This window comes from Limanda limanda, chromosome 13 (assembly GCF_963576545.1).
Source record: "Limanda limanda chromosome 13, fLimLim1.1, whole genome shotgun sequence".
Taxonomy (NCBI): Eukaryota; Metazoa; Chordata; class Actinopteri; order Pleuronectiformes; family Pleuronectidae; genus Limanda; species Limanda limanda.
This window is the reverse complement of record NC_083648.1, coordinates 14,623,304-14,644,158: the sequence shown is the minus strand read 5'-3', so window position 1 is coordinate 14,644,158 and position 20,855 is coordinate 14,623,304. Positions and strand designations below refer to the sequence as shown.

The following is a 20,855-nucleotide window of genomic DNA, read 5'->3' as shown; positions in this document are numbered from 1 at the left end:
CAGTCTGCAACCTGAAGTGTCCTTGGGTAAGACAATGAACCCACAAATTGCCCCTTATGACTGCTGTCAAGTGTGTGATAGAAAAAGTATAGACGTGCATTAGGAATGTGTGTGTGAATGGGTGAATGTAACTTGTACTGTAAAGCACTTTGAGTTGATTGATGACACCAGAAAAGCGCTTAATAAATACAGTCCATTCAGAACTAGATCTTTTATTCTTATTAATTTATGTCTGCTTGTGTCTCTAACCAGGATGTGTGTGGGTGTGAAGTGACACTACACTGTGAGTGCCAAAACGTCTGATCAAGATTAATGGACGCACTCACGTGATCTACATACAATGCTGTCTTGTCTGAGAACTAGAAATTCTTTCTGCATTGTTGAGTTTTGCCGCAGACACATTGTGTCCTCAAGAATGTAAGAAGAATGTTTGTGGTTTTGATAGAAACCATAAAATGAAGTATACAAATCAGAACATCAGACACAACAAAAAGGCCTCATGAATGCTAATTGCAGCAGGAGTTGCATCATCCTCAGTTGTAATACAGTATGTGTCACTTTCTGTTCAACACAACGGTTCATTAAAGTTATTAATTACTTGATTCAACAGCCATATGGAGCCATATTGTTTATTGAGACCTCATATTGTGGTTCACATTTGTGGTTTTCAATAAAAAGTCTGCTGGTGTGACTAGTGAGCATTTTTGAACTTCCACTAGTTCACCTCTAGTGAGTATTTTAGTCCCACCAGTTCTACTAGTATGGTCGAAGCAGTAGTGACATCTGAAATGCCTACTAGTCACAGTAGTGCCAGAAAATAGTGTCACTTGAACGTTTTTTTTGTCTTATTAGTGCAGTAAAATGCCGAATTAGTCAAGAAAACTTTTGTGCGAAATCAAGGATATCCAATAAATGCTCAAAGGTCTTTCCATAACTGAGCAAAATCAATCAAGCTGCACCACATTTCCAATGTTCAAAGATATAAATCCCCCCTGTCAGATCTTTTTCACTTATACTGTAAAACGCCCTATCTGACAATGTTGAAGAGCCAAAATGGCATTCCATTCTCTTGTTTTAGTGTGCTAACAAACAAACTAACCAAGTGGACAGGGGTGAAAACATAACTACATTGGCGGAGGTAATTTAAAACATTTTGGCCTCTACATTCTGCTCACCATATATATATATATATATATATTTATCATTTACAAATGAGACCGGACACAAATTTTGGTAAAGACAGAAAAACTTTATTTATGGTTCTCTTACACAACTCAAACATTACATTTCAACACACTGCAGGATATTAAAATCAAAGCTTTCCCACAGTTAGACAAAAAGCATCTGAGGAAGAGGTGATGGTAAAAGTTTATACCAAAATGATCCAATTGAATTCCCAACGGTTTAGTTTTTTTTAATTATAAGGCACATAGGGCATCATTATGCAATTAAACAGTTTAAAGCCACCAACTTGCGTGGGCACACTTTTTTCAAAAAAGGCCCTGTTGGGATTGAATCAAATACACTTTGGCTTAAATCTGCATCCTTACTAAAATCCATCTTTCACTTTTAACACTCTGCTCTGTTTAATTTAAGGCATGCCTTTAGCACGTGGGAGTGAAAAATACCTCAGCAACACACAGACCCAGAATTCACCACAGAAAATCTATAAACATTAACGAAATCTTATCAAAAAGCATAAACAATTCATGAAAGTCTCTACAGTGAAAAATGAAATCCAGATTACAGAACAGTGTCATGTTCTGCATCAAATACTCAGTGAAATCACAGACGCACACACACTCAAACTCTCTCTCTCTCTCTCACTGTTTTTGAACTCCATCTCTTTTGCGTTACAACCCCCTCACCCCTCAGCCTCCTCTTGTTGGCCTCCTGTGTAACCCTCAGGATGTCACTCTGCGGAGGAGTGTCTGAGGACCTGGGGAAGTTTCAGTTTGAACTCAAGTTGATGACCTGACACAGAACTCCTCCTTCTCAAAAAAAAATGCATTACCGGAAGATTTAAGCTAAAATCCCCCACCCCATGTATTCTGTCACTGTGACTGACAGACGGAAGCAGATCCCCTAAAGTAAAGTTTAAACTCTATCACTCAATAATGGCATTGTTCGCCTGCAGCTAACTTAGTTGTTTTGTTATGTGTTGAGCTATGACAGGTTGCGGCCAACAGGAGGAGCTGACAGGCCCTGAGTCTTACGTCACATGAAGGCAAAGAACATTTACTGATACAGTAAGAAAAGAAAAGGAAATCATCATCATTTAATTCTACATTTAACAGGATTCTGTCAAAGTGCACGATTGGGGCTCTTAGTTTCAGAAAAAAACACAATACGTAACCAAGAAAGATACACATTTAAATACAGGTTAAACAACGAAACCAAACAAAATTTAAAATAAAGTAATGTTCACAGCAATATTTTTACTCTATCAACACCAAAGGTTGTAAAAGGTGACTTTTACTGACCGTAAGCCACTCCATTGACAATCCTTCTCATTCAGAACTCCGAATTCCCCCCCGTGAGGTATAGCACTGCTACACACCCCACCTTTGCTGACCAGTAAACACATTTCAACACACACACACCTGGAGGTCTCTATGGTTACCCCGAGTTACATCATTAAATGTATGTGTACAGGTGAGAGGTGCCAGCATCAGAGTTCACTGGAACTCCTTGACAAACGTCCAACACATCCAGACTGAGTCATAAAAGTCACACGCATACATATATACGTACATGCATGACAAATCATAGACTGTATATAAAGATGGAAGACACTTCCTCCCTCTTTCCAGACAAGAAGTTAATTTTTGATACAAACGCTGAGCCAGAGCCTGGGTCTGTCCTGTTCACTTTTGGGGAGCCGTCATGTCGTCCATCTTTACATTCAGCCTATGTAACAAACACGCCACTTATTCTAAACAGTCTTTGAGTTTGATCTACAAAGGCTTCTCACATCTACCAAACCACACACAAGCCCAGTGCACCAATCAACGAACGTTGATAGACACACTAAAGTTACAAATAATACAACAAACATCCAATTATAAAAAACTCAAAGTAATGTATAACTTAAAAAATAAGGAAAAATGTCAAGAATGAGTGTAATAAGAATAATGATAAAAAATAAAGTTAAAAAAGTAGATATCGATGTGAGATGGTGACACAGCTGGAGCAGGGCAATGGGAAACACACACAGGATATGAAACTAGGCGATAAGCGCAGGGATGTGAGAGACAAAAGGAAACAAGTGGGCAGTGCTAACAATGGCTGTGTTCCAATTTGATGGTACAGCCTCCGCTCTTTATCTCTTCTCTTAAGCCTGGGTAAAAGCAAATTGTATTTATGACGAGTGTTACTGCTGGCGAGCAGCTGGCTGACTGCTCACGCAATTTTCAACACGTCATTTTTAGTATCACGGAAAAGAGATACAAATTGCGGACACTACGTTTTTTTGTGTTAATCTTTCCCAGTGCTGTGATGTACTGTAATGAGTGCACACATCTGCATTGAGTGTTCTTGGTTTGTACCCTCAGGGTTGAATGCACTTATTGTAAGTCGCTTTGGATAAAAGCGTCAGCTAAATGAAATGTAATGTAATGAGTGCAGTGGTCACAAGGTCAGATGTTTGACCTGACTCCATCTTTCTGTCATCATTTTTGATTCTGCAGGAAGATGACTCTCTGGGTTGTATGGAGTTTTTTTAACTGTCACTACAAGGCACTGTTTTTGTTCATTAGCACTATCTGTGATTGCTTTAGCTCATCAGGTACCCAGATCTAAACGTAAGGTTACTTTGCACAGTAATAAAAGCACATTGTTGTGAAGGTCACTGTTAATCTGATTACCTGCTCATAACGAGTATCACACTAAAAAATTTGACCATAATGTTGTTAGTTTGAGCTCTTGTGGTTATATTGGCATAACGTTTCCTGTATGAAACATAAGATCTACATCCTCCACACTTACCATAATAATATTTTGAAGAATGTTTACAAATATTGTGAAAAAACATTCTGAACATTCATAAGCTTAAGTTTTAAACCATATGCAAAGGGATTCTTCAGCAAATCGGGGGGTCAGATGTAAACAATAGACTTGTGCATTGCATTTAGGTCACATGATGGGCTATGGGTAGTATGTGAACCTTAAGTTTATGAAATCTTATCTTACTACTAAGCTGTGTTCCAAAAGTTAAGAACGAATCTCCAAGGTTCAATTTTTATTTATACTATCATGATCTCTATTTTTTTTTTTTTTAATTTAGCAAGTTCTCATGTTTTTCCTGGATTTCTGCAATCAGATTAACAATATTGTGCAGTTACTACTAATGCGAGACAAATCTGCCACTTTGATCTAACTCCACTTTATCTCAAGTTCCAGGCACGTCATTAACATTACCACCCTCTAAGCATTTTCACAGAAGGGCTATTATTATCTGGTGCACAGCAATGAAAGATTCACTGCACCACATCGACAACTGCTACATGATGCTGTGAAAAATAACATTAGCTGAAAGGTGTGATAAAATGTGCCTGTTATAAAAAAAAAAAGAAAGTAGGATGCTGTACATGGGGTAAGCATGAAAAACATGAGTGTGTCTGTGTTTTTATTCATGCTCATTTCTTATGATACTTGTCATTGAAGCGGTGGATGGTGACACAGCCATGGTAAGAGATTGGCCGTGGCATGGCCGCCACTCCTGTGATGATGCCCGACGATGGGTCGTAACACAAGATGGTGTCTGTAGCTTCACCACTTTCCCCTCTGCCACCAAGGATGAAGATCTTCCCATTGCACACTGACATGCCGCAGCTCTCCTGCAGGGAAAGAGACAGAAATTAAAGGTTGTAGGCTGGCAGTGTTCAAATCCCTGGATTCTTGCAAGCATGGTCTAACAGTTTGTTTATTAGGTGCACTGTATTTCCATCTAATGTATTACCTGTTTGTTAAAGGTTTGAACCACATGCATCCAGTAGTCCTCTGCGGGGTCATAGCAGAATATGGACTTGGTAAGACCACCGGAAACATAGATCAGGTTGTTGAGGGACACTGCCGTGATACAGCGCTTGGCGATGGGGATGTTAGCCCGTAGTAACCAAGAATTTTCCTCTGGATCATAGCACTGAACCTGTGACATACAGTGACATATAATGTTAATAAATACTCATATCAATCTTGGAGAGGTTAATATGAGGGTGAAGTTCCTTCATCTAGAAGATCTGTGAAGCAGTGATATGAGAAGCCATGCAAGTGGATAATTGGACCCAATAAAGGGATGTACACAGCAAAGACGCATTAAAGAAATGAAAATAACTTAATGCTTATTTTGCCGTACAATGAGTTATTAAAGGTTCAGTGTGTAGAATGTAGTGACATCTAGTGGAGAGGTTGCATGTTGCAGCTGGTTAGAGCTCACCTCAGCCTGCCCTTCCAAACATGAGAAAGAACCTGTCATAGCCTTCAGTTGACATAAAAACTCAAAAAGGCTTTTAGTTTGTCCATGCTGGGCTACTGTAAAAAACCTGAACATTTCATACCACTTGTCTTTCAAATAGCCGCTTTTTCGAACGGTTTTGTCTGACTACAGCTGTGAACAACACATGCTTAGACTCTCTCTTCAACAGTAAACAATCTTTGGAATCAATGTTATTGGTTGGCCATGTAAGGAAACTTCAGAGATAAGAGGCTCAAAGGGAGTGGAGCCACCATGAACTCTATTGTCTTAAGGCCACGTCCAGTCAGCCATGCAACAAGACAAATTTTTATCAAACTCTCTCTCTGCCTGTGGCTGTGCAGTCCCTAGTCGGCAGAGGCACACATAACAACTTATCAGCTATTCTAGAGAGAAAAAAATTCATGTACCAAAGTTGAGTGTCACCGAATGCCACTTTCTTCCTGTTTACAACCAGAATCACGGCTGTTAAGTCAAAACACAATAGGGATAATCCAGAGTAGTTTGTCATGCTCTGATCACAGGCGTTATCTAAACACAGTATTTATACAGTGGCAGATTTTACAATGACAAATTATCTAATCTATGAATTCCTTTTATTGCCAAACTCCAAAATGTTGATCTTAATGACTGTTACCGGTTTCTTTCCATTAAAAAAATTGTTTCAAAGCAGATTGGTGTAATCTCACGGATTAAATAGACTCTGTCAGTCACTGATGCGAATTTAAACTTGAAATACAGCGAAATAGAAAAATTGGCATGCAGATAATGACCAGAATATAATGAATTCAGAAAAACGTTCTTCAGGCTATGGATTTTATCACATGAGCTATCGTACAGCTATGTCATCGGCTATCAATCACTGATGTTTAACAGGAAAAGATGACACTCCTGTTTTTCTACACTCCCCAGTCTCCAATAACAAGCTAAAACAAGTTCAGCAATCTAATCTTGGCTACTCAGGAAGCTTTGTTTCATCAAAGAAAAAAATTATTCGCCAGAACTGCTAGGCTTAATTATTTTTTTTTAGTGCCAGTAGGAAGAACACAAGTTATATATCCAATAATTTTTAATTTAAAAGATATATATCATGTGAGTTAGATCAGACATGCTAATTTTGTATGAGGGCAAGAAAAAAGACCAGAATCAATTACACGAACAAGAAACAAAAAAAAACAAACATCTGTAATTATTTTTTTTTTCAATTCCTTCCCCCCACATGTTGAAATTTTGTTCAGACAACCCTGTAATTTGTATACTTTGATGTTTTTTTCACATTCATTTTGTATGCAAGGTATAATAACTGAATACAGGTTATCTGATACTAAAAGCACCTTGTCTGTTATAACTATGTGCTACAAGTGTGTGGTTGGGGCAGCAGCAAACATCTGTTTCGCACCTTGTCTGAGCAAGTTTCGTCATCGGGCCCTCCTCCAATGACAAAGAGCTTGCCGGCACAGCTGGCCACCGCAGGAGAGCTCACCCCCTCTTTCATTGGTGCCACCTCTGTCCAGCGGTTAGAGAAGGAGTCGTAGCACTCCACACTGCTCAGGCGGCTCTGGCCATCATAGCCTCCCACGGCATAGACCTGAGGACGAAGACACAAACATACTTCTATTAGAGGGAGGAATGTTATTGCCAGATTAAAACATTTGTTGTGTCTACTTGTTATAAAAAAATTGTTGCACACTCTATACGCACATAAACACACTCACGTTATAAGATATACAAAAGATGTACGTATTCGAGCTTACTAGTTCATGAATACAATAGTCTCTACGTCAGCAATTAACAAACCAGTCCATCAGGTGCAGTAGAAAGATGACGTACTGCTTCTCAAGAACCAACATTATTCTATTACTTGTTCCTCTTACACCACTAGACACTGCCTTGCAGACCTGCAGGCACTGATGTATTTGCATACCCTGAACTTCAACATTACACTGAGACGCCGTTCTGTCTTGTTAAACCTCTGTGTGAGTTTTTCACTAACACAAATGCCGTTCATAAATCATTCTCAGCTACTAGTCCGAGATGAGTCACTCAGCAGAAAATCATGTTTTGAATGTGTACTTTTTCATACTAATTTGTTTATTTCCAAAATGGTTCACAGTTTAGAGTGTGGATACCTGACCTGAGCCCATATTCGAGTTTGCCGCGTTGGCTGGGCTATCTAATGGATTTTCTGTGCCGCAATGTCTGAAATCGGGGAAAATGTTTTTTAATTTGGTAATAAAATGGTGATAAAATGTAATGTAAAGCATTGCAAACTGGAGAATTTTGTTGGCTAACAATAAGTGCCCCGTGGTTATGCATACTACCCTGCTCGAGCGCCAGGAATGTCAAAATGAGAAAGAAGTCGGAACAAGAGGCAGGAAGAGAAGAGAAAAATGTAGAAAATCATATTTTTTTAACAGTGAAAGGTAGAGATTTATTGCAAAGTCATATTTTCTCAATAACATACAGGAGATCACGTGTCAATGGGCAGCATTGCTGGTTTCAATCATAACACTGCTCATCAACAGGTTTGTCTTATGCAACAGATCACCTTCAGGCTGTTCCTGTTTTTACACCGAATGTGAAGCATAAACAAGTGTAGAGGAGAGATGAGAGGGGCGGAGGGGGGCGGAGAAAAAGAGAGAGAAACAAAGACCGAGACAGTTGGAGGGAGGGAGGAAGGAGGAACAAAAAGACAGAAGTGGCACGATATTTGCACTCAACGCCTGAACTCACTGAAAGCACTACCGCCTTTTTTAACTGACAAAGGGATACAGGGGAAAAACACCTTCATGCACTTGTTGACCAACATCTCAGACTGTGGTTCCAAAGCTGTGTTAGTTGTGTGTGTCTACATGTGTTTTCAGTGACAACAACACAGCATCTTACCCACATTTGGTAGAGGAAATTCACAGGATAACACTATGGGAACAGGGATCAGCTGATATCTTAAACTGATAACAAATTATAAATGCAGGTTATTTGATGCCATAACTGAGATGTAAGAGAGATAAGATGAGTATGTTGGCACAGACATAAAGTAAACGAGTCGAGAATGAAGTGCTTACAAAGATATTCAGCTCCGCCAATGAGGTTAGGATTTCAACGCCTTTGTCCTCACCACTCTACACAACACTACGATAAAACACTGCACGTGGTTCTAATACACCATGAAAGTGTTAATCAGTATAGGAGCATTTCCCATTAGCTCGATGTTGGAAGCACATGCTCTGTATCAAACCGAGGTATGTGGCCGTCGCATAAACACTTAGCCGACGGGTTTCATGACTCTCTGCAGACTGACACTCAACAAGCAAATGCATGGCTAATTTTATGAGCACGTTTAAACACTGCCCGTAGTTGAATGATTAACAGTTTCCTTAACATCCTGACAACAGAGAAGGGAGAAGTAGAAACACAAGAGACTGAGTGACTTCAGGGGAAGGAGATCAGAGCAAAATAAAGAGGGACTGAGAGAGAGAGAGAGAGAGAGACAAAGAGACAAAGCGAGAGAGAGACAGAGTGAAACATTATGATTGATGAGAACAGCCGTTACCAGTGGAGAGGAAAACAAGTGGTGACCTATTTTGGATTTTACTCTATGGAAACAAGACCAGTTCAACAGGACATCACAGACCGTAGGACACAGAGAAGTGTGTGTTCTTGTGCTTATGCACTTACCCACTGTCCAGGTTTAAACTTAGCAGGAGTAAATCGATCAATGCAGTTAATCAAAGGTCAGCACAAAGTACACTGTAGTGAGCGTGCAGCAATACATTATAGAGGCTTGTTTACAACACATGCTGCTTCAGAAACAGTGTTGCACTTCAAAAAGGCAGAGATTACAGAGGGAAAGAGGAAATGACAGGCTACAAATTCCGGAGGAGGAGCTGGGGGAACTGAATTCTGAAGGGAAATTATCCAAAAGAGATACTGTAGTTTTTTTCTTTATAAAATGGGCCAAATATAACCTGGAATGAAACAATAACAAGAAACATTCACTGGAAAGAAGAAACAAGAGAAAATGAAATATCGCGGACTCCAGGGTTCTGAAGGTCAACGATAAAACAATGAGGAGAGAACAGAAGAGGACACCACATGTGGTCACAGAGCATCTCCTGGGATTTAAAATCACCACAGAAAGCAGTTTTCCACAAACAATAGAATGTGTGTGTATGTGAATATATATATGGTGAAAGGACTATATACTGTATAAATCACTGCTTGTTAATTTCCTCCTGTTTATTATTATTATTTTAATTGTAGATGGGGCATTTTTGGATATTTTCACTGACTTCCCAGGGAATGATTCATGGATCTTAATAAATTGAAGAATCAGGCATGTTTCAGTAACTGATATCTTTAAGTGTGTACATGTTGGTGAAGCTTGATTAACTTTAAGGAGACCCTCGGGCCTTGGCAGAGGTATTCTAGTGTTTTGTGTGACGTTTGTAATGACACTTCAGCTCCTAATTTAGAGGCCTTGGACTTGAGTATAAAAATACAGTATGTGTTTGTGGAACAACTGACCAGAAACATCTACTTTGCCAACTTATTTCATCATCAAATCCTTTCAGCATGGGAGCTCAGCCAGTTTCAGTTAATGAAGTTTCAACTTGGCTTCCTCTATAGTGGAGTTGAATGGCAGCAGCCGAGACAGTCAGACTTGTTTTCACCATACATTGATATATGACTCACTTTGGAGTTAATTACTGACTTTTATAGCCCCAGTGTGGCAGCTGATTTCCTCACTGTTGTGGAAAACCAGTGTCTAGTTTGATCGCTGATCATATGTTTGTTGTTTCGGTGGTGAGGCAACAAAGCATTTTGGGTGTTGCTTGACAGCCACAGAAAATCCAGTGCAGATTGGCCTCAAGCAGATATCCAAAAACTAAAAAGTGTTATGTTCGAACCAACGAGAAATCCTCCTGAGTCAAGCCATTTCTGACAAAATAGTGCTGCATTTTCTGAGAAAATGCAGCACTATTTAAGTCCATAGCTTACCAGGAATCCCTGAATTTTTGTCTGTGTATACAAGTGTGATCACTTGTATATATGATGACTATACTTGGCTGCGAGTGGTATGTGTCATCTTTATTGTGCTGTGCCTGCTTTAACCAAGACAATGACTGGCTGTTCCTCTTTTACGCAACAGTAATAACAGTTAATTACATTTGGGGAACTTTTAGTGAAGTAAACATTCTTTTGTATCACAAGAGGTCCACATTTGTTTTGCATCATGATGGTCGATACAATATGTTACGAATGTAAGTTCTACACAATAAAGACAAACTTGACGGAAGATTTAAAAAATACAACATGTGGCAACAAGCATTTTATAGGAATAAAGTTATCTATAGTTATTCTTCCCTGTGTTCAGCATTACACTGGGACATGGGCAGCCTTGTACTGTTTACATTTACAGAGTATGCGTGCCAAATTACACAGGTGCATGCCCACCTGCTGTGTGTTTACAGACTTATCAGGAGTTATACGTGCAATGTATGTCCACACCAGGCTTAAGTGATTGAGCAGAGAGACATGAAGCACGATACAGTTCTTTACTTGGTAAAGTATGAGGTGCTGGCACAATTTCCATTTAACTCCCACTGCCCTCGAACAAGAATGTCCACCGGTCCCTGTGCTGCAAACTGGAAATAGTACTGCTCGGAAATATAAACAGTGATCGAGGATTAACGATCGAGTCATGTCTAGACATTAACCTAACTAACATTTCAGTGTCATATCCTGGTGTATCGTATATATACAGGGGGATATCAAGTAGAATTTCAAGGGACTTTGGGGTCAACAGAGACCTGGGCGCCCAACAAATGCTGGATCAGTTACATGGATAAGTTAGCAACAGTGTGTTAAAAAAAACCTGGGGCCACAAACAAATCCACATTAAAATAAAATGTCATTCCTCATTAGAGTGTGCCCCCATCAAGCAACATAAGAGATGCAGTTCAAGCAGGAAGGAGGCTGTAGTCAAATTTAACTGGGATTCTGCTGCTGCAGAGTAACTAATCTGAAACTAGATCCTTCATCTCAATCATTATCACTTAGTTTGTAAAGCCTTTGGTATGTTTCAAGAGAAATTCCTTTGAGCGTGCAGGTAAGCGAATGCCAACAGTAGGCTGACTCATATGATTGTGAAAAGTATGACTTGAAAGAAAGGCTCCAAGGAAAATTCCAGTCCAGCAGAACAGATCATTTTCTCAAAGTGTAAATCACAGCCCCCTTTGTACTTCCGCTTGGATAAGTACACACCAGGTAGTAAAGAGAATATGAAACACTCCAATTTTATATTCTGAAAGTAACATGATCTCTTTGTCATCTACTTTCCACAGAGGAGCAACTATAAGAGGTAAATGAAACATTTTACCATGATTCCTTTTGGGTATGCAAGAGGGCAGAAAAATGTTTGCAGTTCCTGCATCAGATGCAATCTGTTCTATCGTGGGGGGTTGTCATTCCCCCTAAAGCAGAGGCATAGATCTTGGGACTCCCTCCAGTCCTTACCTTGCCCAGGAGGACACACATCTTGTGTCTCCAGCGTCCTTTGTTGAGAGAAGCCACTCTGATCCAGAGGTTGAGCTGTGAGTTGTACATCCACACATCCCTGCCGTTGATACGACCACCTAAAAACACCAAAAAACACAAAGATGGCACACAACTGTCAATATTTGAGATTTGAGCTCAGTTTGTAAAGACAGGGTTACGCAAAAACTACAGGTCGGATTACTACAATAATTGGTGGAAGGAGGCAGTACGAGTCAGGGAAGAACCTAGTCAATGTTCATGTGGATCTGAATAAATGGGGAGACCCAGGAATTTAGTTTCACTTGACATCATGAGATAGGACAACAGCCTTGGCAGGGGCAGCCCTCTAGTTCTTTTGTCTGATCTATTTTATTTTTTCTTATCTATTTTCTCTTTGTAATGTAATTTGAGTACCATTAAGGCACACCCCTATACCCTTATTTGGCAATTTAGGTTTTTGATTAAATATTTTATTTATTTAATTGTTCCTTTTGTGCTATGAACTTTTTGTACTGTTTTTAGGTTTTCCTATTAGATTGTTTATGTTGTTGATATGTACCTTGATATAGTGTTTTTACATCGCTCTCTCTCTCTCACACACACACGCACACACAGCATCATGTTTCATGTTGTAGGCACAGGTGTCAACCCTCAAAATAACCATCAGCCACCGTCATTCATAGCATAATCAGGATCTTTGGAAGTGAACAGATCTACAGCATAATTAACTCTACTGCATTATGGCCGAGTACCTGTTCTGTTGTCTCAGGACAAACAGAGCGTGCTATTAGAAGTTCTAAAGAGAAACAACAGGACATGTTTTTTTCACAAGCCCGGACACGTGCACCCTTCTAGCTAAATAAACCCCCCCACCACTCCATGGCCATCACCAAGCACACACCTGTCTGTTGATTCAGCTCTGAACTGCAGAAAGAAACCTGCCAGTTTACCACACAAGTAACGGCCTTAAGGGAGATCAAATGTAGGTCAACTGGGGAACCGTTATCACTCCAACAATGTTTTTATGAACAATGTTTATGGCCTCAGGGCTCTTTAAACTGGTAGCAGTTATCTGATGGCTTTTGTCCAACAAGAAACTCTGGAGAAGTACACTTTTGAGCATGTGTGTAGCATGGGTACACAACTCGAGCACATGAACAGAAAGGTCAGTGACAATCTGTGTTATTTCACACCAGAACTTCAATTGTATCACATGGTGGTGATATCTCTTAATGAGATACAGATACCTGATTGTCTCCTGAAAGTAAAATAACCCAAAATGTCAGTCCGTGACATTTGGCTGTGTTAGAGACACAAATGTGGGTGGTTCTGTGCAGCAATGAAAGACATGAAGAAAACCTGCCAGTGTAAACAAAGGTGTCTAGACCTCGTTCCCATAACCATGCACACAAAGAATTGTTTTCCTTCATACTGTAAGATAGTTGACAGGTATCCCAAAAAATTTAAAAAACACCTCCATGTCTACCACATCTGTTTTGTGTGTGTGAGTGTCTGGGGGGGGGGGGGGGGGGTTAATATTAGTTAGTTAATGTTCAGTCGTCTTAAATTACACAGTAGAACACAGACTCGCGGCGACGAGAGGAGGAAGTTTGTCGCTAAGTGTGTGTGAGCTCAGTAATCTGCTGGGGTGTGAAAGAGACAGACAGTCTGCTGCCATTGACCTTTCTGTCTGGAGAGATTTGCATGAGGAAACTGTTTGATGGAAGATGTATAACTTTAAAGACCAATTTGTGGACGTAGACAGCTTGTTAGTAGACAGGCTTTTTTCTCAACAACTTAAACTTCCGCTCAGATGGGGAGGACCCTAGCTGCTAACCACTGTTATTTACAACTACTTTGCATTGACTTTGGGAGGCCTCCCTGTACTTTGCGTGACAGCTGTCCTGAAGGTTACACATAACCTTCCGAACATGCAGATTTATTGCTGGCGCTAATGATCTGGCTCAGTATGTTAAGACAATTCCTGAAATTCAAGCAGGCAGCGAGAATACTTGTCAAAGTCTGAGTACTCTGATGCAAGCACATGTGTCAGCTCACTACTCCTGAGCTGATAACACATGGTACAGACGTACTCTAAGTCCTACAATGGTGTCACACAGCAGAGAGACATTTATTACATGTCGTTACCAGAGGTGTAAAGTAATGAATTACATTTACTCACGTTACTGTAATTGAGTAGTTTTTTTGTGGACTTTGTAATTTTTTGAGTAGTGTTTGAAATGGGTAATTTTACTTTTACTTAAGTAGATTTTGACTGAAGTATTGTACTTCGCTGAATTGGAAATTACATCCGTTACTGAGTTAAAAAAAAACATAGTTCAAGGCGCAAGGCATTTCTATAACAAACCAGATCGTTTAAAAATCGGTTGCAAATTGAGCAAGTTATGGTTATTTACCACTACCAACACATTGTTATGGGTGAGCGAGCTACCCCGTAGCAAGATGGCCGCCATGTGCGGACGTCCAGCTCCGTCGAACGAGACATCTAGCCTTTATATATAAATCTATGCACACACCTGCCAGTAGCGATCTTTTCTGTATTTTTCAGAAAGTGCCTGTTGAAAATAAAAGAAACCTTTTCAAAATAAATTTATCAAAACTTTGATTTGTTGTGCAGGGTATGAATAAATAAACACGCAGGGTATGAATAAATAAACACGCAAAATTAGCAATAATAAAACAAAATAAAAAAAACATTTATTTTAGTAATTGATACATATGAAGTACAGTTTAAGGCAAGGGGTAGTGATGGATAAAGTTTTCTCTAAAAAACAAGTTAAGTCTTTCATTCTCACTTTCCACCTTAGAACTATGAAATGAACTGAACTTGACATGTCCTCCCAAAAGTTCTTAAATGTTGTGTTGACATGTTAAATGCTTAATGTTTGACATGTTTGATGTCATTGCACTTATATTTGTAAAGATTTCCTTTAATTAAAAATTACTGGTTTTGGATTGGATTTATGACCACTTGTCCTTTTTTGCACTGTATAAGAGCGGCCCCCATCAAGTTGTTGGAAGTAACTAAGTAACTTTTAAGGCCAATTTATGCTTTTGCGTATTTTGTAAAACGGATAGATAAGACCGCCCTATCCGTCGTGGAACGCCCTCTCCGAGCGTGTCGGAGAGCTTTACGCACACGTCTGATTTTTCTGACTCTCCGTCTTCATGTTGGAGACCCGACGGACAGCTCTTGGCTGTGATTGGTCCGCGAACGACATCATTTCCGTACGACGTCATTTCTGTTCGACGTCATTTCCGGCCTCAAACGTTCTGCTTGACAGCTAACCCAAACACAACTATGATTCTACGATTAATGTGACGTGTGTGTTAATCCAGCGGAGTTGTCCGGCTGACGGTGGCTCGTTCGAGCACTGACGGCATGTGTGCACGGTCACAGACGGTTATGACGAGCTTTCAAAACGGCGCTAGCAGGCTAGGCTAGCGGGCTAGGATAGCCACCATGCTAACTGAGGTGGTAATATGTGTAAGAACCCGCCGTCACGACTTTAATTCCACTTCTATCATGACACTGTTTCTATAATACCGTCAGGTTAGAAGCAAACACTGGATAGTAGTTGTTAGTGCCGGGAGTCCCTGCTGACTGTGTGTGGAAGCTGGGGGGAGCTAGGTCCGTGTAGCTTCTAGCTACATGTAGCCTCAAGCAGATTCAAGCTGTGGAATCAGCAACACAGTTCGGAAACAAGACCGGGGAACCGCCGCGCTAAGAAACGATTACATCAGCATCTTGACCCGCTGGGTGTCACTTTATTTAGTTCTGTTAGTTGCCATGGTTCAGTGTGTGGGGACGAGCCGATAGATATAAACAGACACACGTGGACTTCTTCTTCCCAAATGGGGTAGGCTTCTCTGAGCTCGTCTTCCGTTGCGCCACCTATGGTTTTGGCGGTGAATTTTTTTCGACGTACAGTGGTCGGATTAGTAAAAATCAAAAAGACCATTGCCCCCCGTGGAGCCCTCTCCGAGAAACGGAGAACGTAGAAGTATATAAGAGCCTTTACCTAAAGTACATTTTAAATTAACTACTTTTTACTTTTACTTGAGTAGATTTTTAGATGGGTACTTTTACTTGTACTTAAGTATAATTTCATCAAAGTAAAGGTACTTTTACTTGAGTACAATATTTCAGTTCTTTTTACACCTCTGGTCGTTACATATTTCATATTGTGAGATCAGATCATAACCGAGTTCCTGCTGACTGTAATCTAAAGTACTCCTGGACTCAAAGGCATTTCCGTGGCTAATCCTGTAAACACACTCTGGATCAAACAAAGTGGCTCAGTGAAGTGCTTTGGATGGATCAGCTGTGGCCAAAGATGCTGTCCAGAAGAAAAAGGCCTTAGAGGACTTCTATACCCAACTGAGCCACATCCTTCTTTAGGACCACAGCTAACTGTGCTAGAGGCCAGAGGATCTTCAAGGTTTTGCCCCAGTTCCCACTAAGAGGAGAGGGGCGGACAGACAGACAGGAAGCATGGAGGCATGTGTTGCGATATAACAAGATAAAAGTTGATTTAAGAAAATGTTTTTTATGCTGATTAAATACAGACAGGGCAGACAAAGAAGGAAAACGGGGCATTGAAGATGATAATACAGTATAAAGTAGTAGTGAGCCTGTGTGTGTTAGACAGAGAGATGTGGAGGGAGGGGTATGTTGACTTTTCCAGGCAGTGCTCGCAGGCAGACAGATAGCACACACGCAAGGACTGTGAGTCACTGTGCACAGTGAGAGCACATGAAGAAGATTCGCACACTCTCCGCTGAGGGAAGGAACATTCTTTTTCATTTATATTCTCATCCACCCTCTCTATACATTTCAACTTTCATCAAGTAGTGTCATGCAGTTCATATGAAGCATGTCTGAGCATGAGCAGTCCAATCAGGCACATTTTGAACTTGAGTCAAGTAAGGTGATCTCCCATGCTCTCAATCCAACAACCTGACAAAACTGCCTCTTGTGCACAGCACATATTCAAAACAATGTTGAAGCTGGCAACTACCATTACCCTGACCTCATCAGTTAAAATGAATGATGTAATAATAATAATGTTTTGTTCAGTTTAGTTTTTTATTTACCGAAAGCACAAGTTCAAGAAATGCCACGGCTTTGCCAAGAGGCCCTGAGACCTAGTTTAACACCACAGCATATTGGCTGAAGGCTCAAACTGGAAACCGTTGTTGGGTTTTGGCACAATGAGGATCCTAGAAAGCTGCTGAATAGATGTAAAAGGTTGTGAGCTTGATGATTGGCGAACAGGAAGCGCAGAGGACTGAGCGAGCCAATGTCTCTCTCAGCGCTGAGCCTGGAGAGTGCATCCAGATGCTGCTCTCATATTTTCCTTCATCTCAAACTCAACAGGGCTGTAAAGCTAACACAGGGCAAAGAGCCACCAAGGCCTTTCCTGCCACTCCACAGTGAGATCTAATGGAGTGTGAAGCACAGACACACACTGACCACGGCCCTTCAGTGGAATTGTTTTTGGGATATAAAGCAATTTAGGGAAACTGAACTTTATAACTCAAGAATATCAGAGCGTAAGCACAGACGAAGAAGTTACATAGCAAGTGAAGTTTCTGTTTTGTTCGTTTCAAGCCTTGTTATTGAAGTTATTCGTGACAAATGTGGAACTTACCGGACACCAGAATATCGTTGCGGAGGGCACAGACGGCGTACTCTGACTTGGTAAACTCAGGGAGTTTGGCGAGTGACTTCCACTCTCCTGTGACTGGATCATAGCATTCAGTGTACGGCAGGTTGAAGCCTCCTATCCGCTCGCAGCCACCGACCACGACGATCACCTCAGAGAAGCCGGTCGACCTGTACAGATGAAAAGGGGGGTGGGGAGGGAAGGATGGACAGAGGAAAAGAAACACAGTCCTGTCAATATACAGTGTTTTGTATTTTTCCTTATTTGCATTAAGGGTGATGCTCCCCAGCGAGAGATACACATTCATTAAAGCCTGCATGTTTGGACAATAAAGTTGGAATCTTGAATCTCAAAAGGGGGCTGTGTGATGTGATACAAAACAGTCTTGGGAGCTCAATTTCCATGATCACAATTCTTTCCTATTTGGCCGCTCGTCACATGCCGAGAGTATGACCACATTTCCTACAGGCAGCTAATTAACTTCAGCTTCATTCTGAAACACTGACACCACATAGAGGCTACAAACTGTTTATCGGTGTATAATTCCCACACATACAGTGAAAATAAGCTCCCACTCATTGACAGTTTATATATATTTACATGCATGTGTTTACTGTCTTGCCCGGGAGCGATTCAGCTTTATCTGTGTCCTCACATTATGTGTGTGCGAGTGATTAATTAGATTCTCCGGGCTTTCCATGAGAAGAGAGAAGCACAGGTGTTGGCTGAGAAAGAAGAGAGGCAGGCATCTGTTTTGAGCAGGCGAGGTTTGGGCCCTCGGGGCAAACAAAGCCGACAGTGCGGGAACTGAGCTTGCTGAACTGAACAGATCACACAATAAACCTGAAATACACTGCACACATCCTTGATATACGACAACTGGCACCGGCTCCACTTTAACCCTTGCAGCAGGTCCAACACACAAAGGCAGCTGTGCAACCGTTTGTTGCCGTAGCACAGCAGGGCGACCAGATGGCTTATTTTGTCTCTCATTCATAGCGTTTCAGTCAGCAGCAACCTTTGTTCGTTATCAAATATCACATTGTAACAGCCAACTGGACTCTCTACAAACAAAAAAACATAAAAGACCACACTCTATATATATATACTGTACAGTGTACAGAGCTGGATGAATAGCTACATTAGATACAAAGGCATCTTTTCTTTGTCAATTGTATTTTCACCATTTTCAAATGACCAAAAAAAGAGCAGATTCACCGACACTAATGTAGAACCGATAGACTTGGCTGACTGGTATATCAGACACATTAGCATAGTTGAGTCTTGTTATGATGGCAGCACATGATAACAAGACTCAACTTTTCACTCGTTTATTTCCAGCAAACCTGTTTGTGTATGAACCTGCCCTGCCTCCCTCATTAGAATTACCATTTAAATAAAGGGCTTCAAAAAAAAGCATTCAATGACACATTTGTTTGTTCAGCACAGTCTCTCTCTCTCTCTCTCTCTCCCTCTCTCTATCACGCACACACTCGCACAAAGACTTACAACAACAGTGTCAGACGGAGCACGAAGTTCATGCGCAATCATTCATGTGACCTCATGGAGCATACGCTTTAAGCATTTGGTCACACTAACAAGTAATGGAATCAACACAGAACAAAGATGTATGATAGATAACAATCTAGAACAGATGATCTCCCTCTGGCTTACTCATAACTAGTAAATCAACATTTCAGTTACCTGCGTGGACAAGTTCTGGGTGACATCATCTCATTTCCTAGCACGTGGTAGCGCCTGGCCTCATGGAGGAGCTGGTAGCACTCTGGAGCGTTCTGGATGAGCTGATCTCCCTCCACCGTCTGGACAAAATAGTTGGGGTGCATAAGCGGCAGGCGCACATGGTGCAGCAGGTCCTTCAGCATGGGCTTCCTGTGCTCCACACTGTGGTACACCCATCGCATCACGGCCTCGAACACCACCTCCTCCTTACCGATGGACAGCTCATCGCTGGCAATGTGCTCTTCCAGCTCCTCTTTGCGCATGTCGAGGAACTCCTCGTGCTGAGCTACCTCTGAGAAGTTGGCCAGGGCGTAACTGCGGCAGCGGCTGGCCAACTGCTTCAGGGCATGAGCACCTGCGAATTGCTGGATGCCCAGGCAGTTGCACGGGTCCAACTGGTCCTCCAGGAACTTTGCACAGGCATCACGCAGTGTGGCGATCTGGAAGAGGCTGGAGGTCTCGAAGAGGAACTGGACATTCTCAGTGGTGATCTTGGCGCGGCCAGTATATACATAGGAGAGGAAGGACTCCATCGCCTCGGCCAGGATGCCATTGATCTCCACCAGCATCTCGCGGCTCTCGCGGTGATCATTGCAGAACATGGCTCTGAAGTAGGAGGAGCATGCGGAGAGCACAGCGCGGTGGCACGGGAACTCGCGGCCCTGCACGCTGATGACCACATCAGTAAACAGGCGGGTGTCACGGAACTCGTTGAACACCTGCAGGATGCCGTCCGAGTGGGATGCACCGGAGCAGAAGTCCAAGACATCCTGGCTGGCCAGAGTCTTGGGATCAACCTCAAAGACCTGAAGAAACAACAACATGTATAAAGATTAGCAAAAATGTGTGGCTTAAACGACAGAAGGCGATACAAATCTTTTGTTTCACAGCACCTTGCGTTTGACAGCTGGCGAATCTCTGGTCCCTGACTCCTCCCTGATCATCCTTCTGCCCAGAATCAACACCATGGCTGCAGCCTTCAACGTAGACCTTCTCTAAACTTTAAGATGACCTGATGGCGAAGAAAGAAAATGCAGTACATGCTTCCATAAAATATCACTTCAAACAATCGGCTTCAGATGTCATTGTAGGGGACGACCAGGAAACGTCACCCATTTATAAATGCTAATCGAATCACCGTTATTCAAATGGAAAACATTCATTGCATGAAAACAAAGCTCTCATGGAACGATAACAAAAAGCATGTGTACAAAGAAGACAAGAAGACATGAATCCAACAAATATTTTTCTACTGCCTGTGGGGGTGTTGCAAAGATGACTAAGAAAACAGTTCCAAGGAATGAAATCTGAGTTGCCTTGGATGACAATGGGACGGAAGATGGTTGAGGAGACACAGGCGGGAGACAGACTGAGCAACGGTTGGGAGGGTTGGCCTGCATGTCAGTCAG

The 20,855-nt window shown here is 41.4% G+C and overlaps 1 protein-coding gene across 1 annotated transcript in view; it reads right to left on the bottom strand.

Moving 5' to 3' along the window:
* Window positions 1–1,228: 1,228 nt before the first annotated feature.
* The window catches only part of klhl24a (kelch-like family member 24a), a 21,274-nt gene continuing 1,647 nt past the window's right edge, over window positions 1,229–20,855 (bottom strand). Inside the window, exons 2-8 of the mRNA XM_061084028.1 lie at window positions 20,340–20,458; window positions 19,408–20,252; window positions 17,689–17,873; window positions 11,993–12,111; window positions 6,873–7,061; window positions 4,961–5,149; window positions 1,229–4,838 (exon numbers count right to left, since the gene is read on the bottom strand). Coding sequence (XP_060940011.1) covers window positions 4,638–4,838; window positions 4,961–5,149; window positions 6,873–7,061; window positions 11,993–12,111; window positions 17,689–17,873; window positions 19,408–20,252; window positions 20,340–20,414 — 1,803 coding nt within the window. The 5' untranslated portion in view covers window positions 20,415–20,458 and the 3' untranslated portion in view covers window positions 1,229–4,637. The remainder of the gene's footprint in view (window positions 4,839–4,960; window positions 5,150–6,872; window positions 7,062–11,992; window positions 12,112–17,688; window positions 17,874–19,407; window positions 20,253–20,339; window positions 20,459–20,855) is intronic.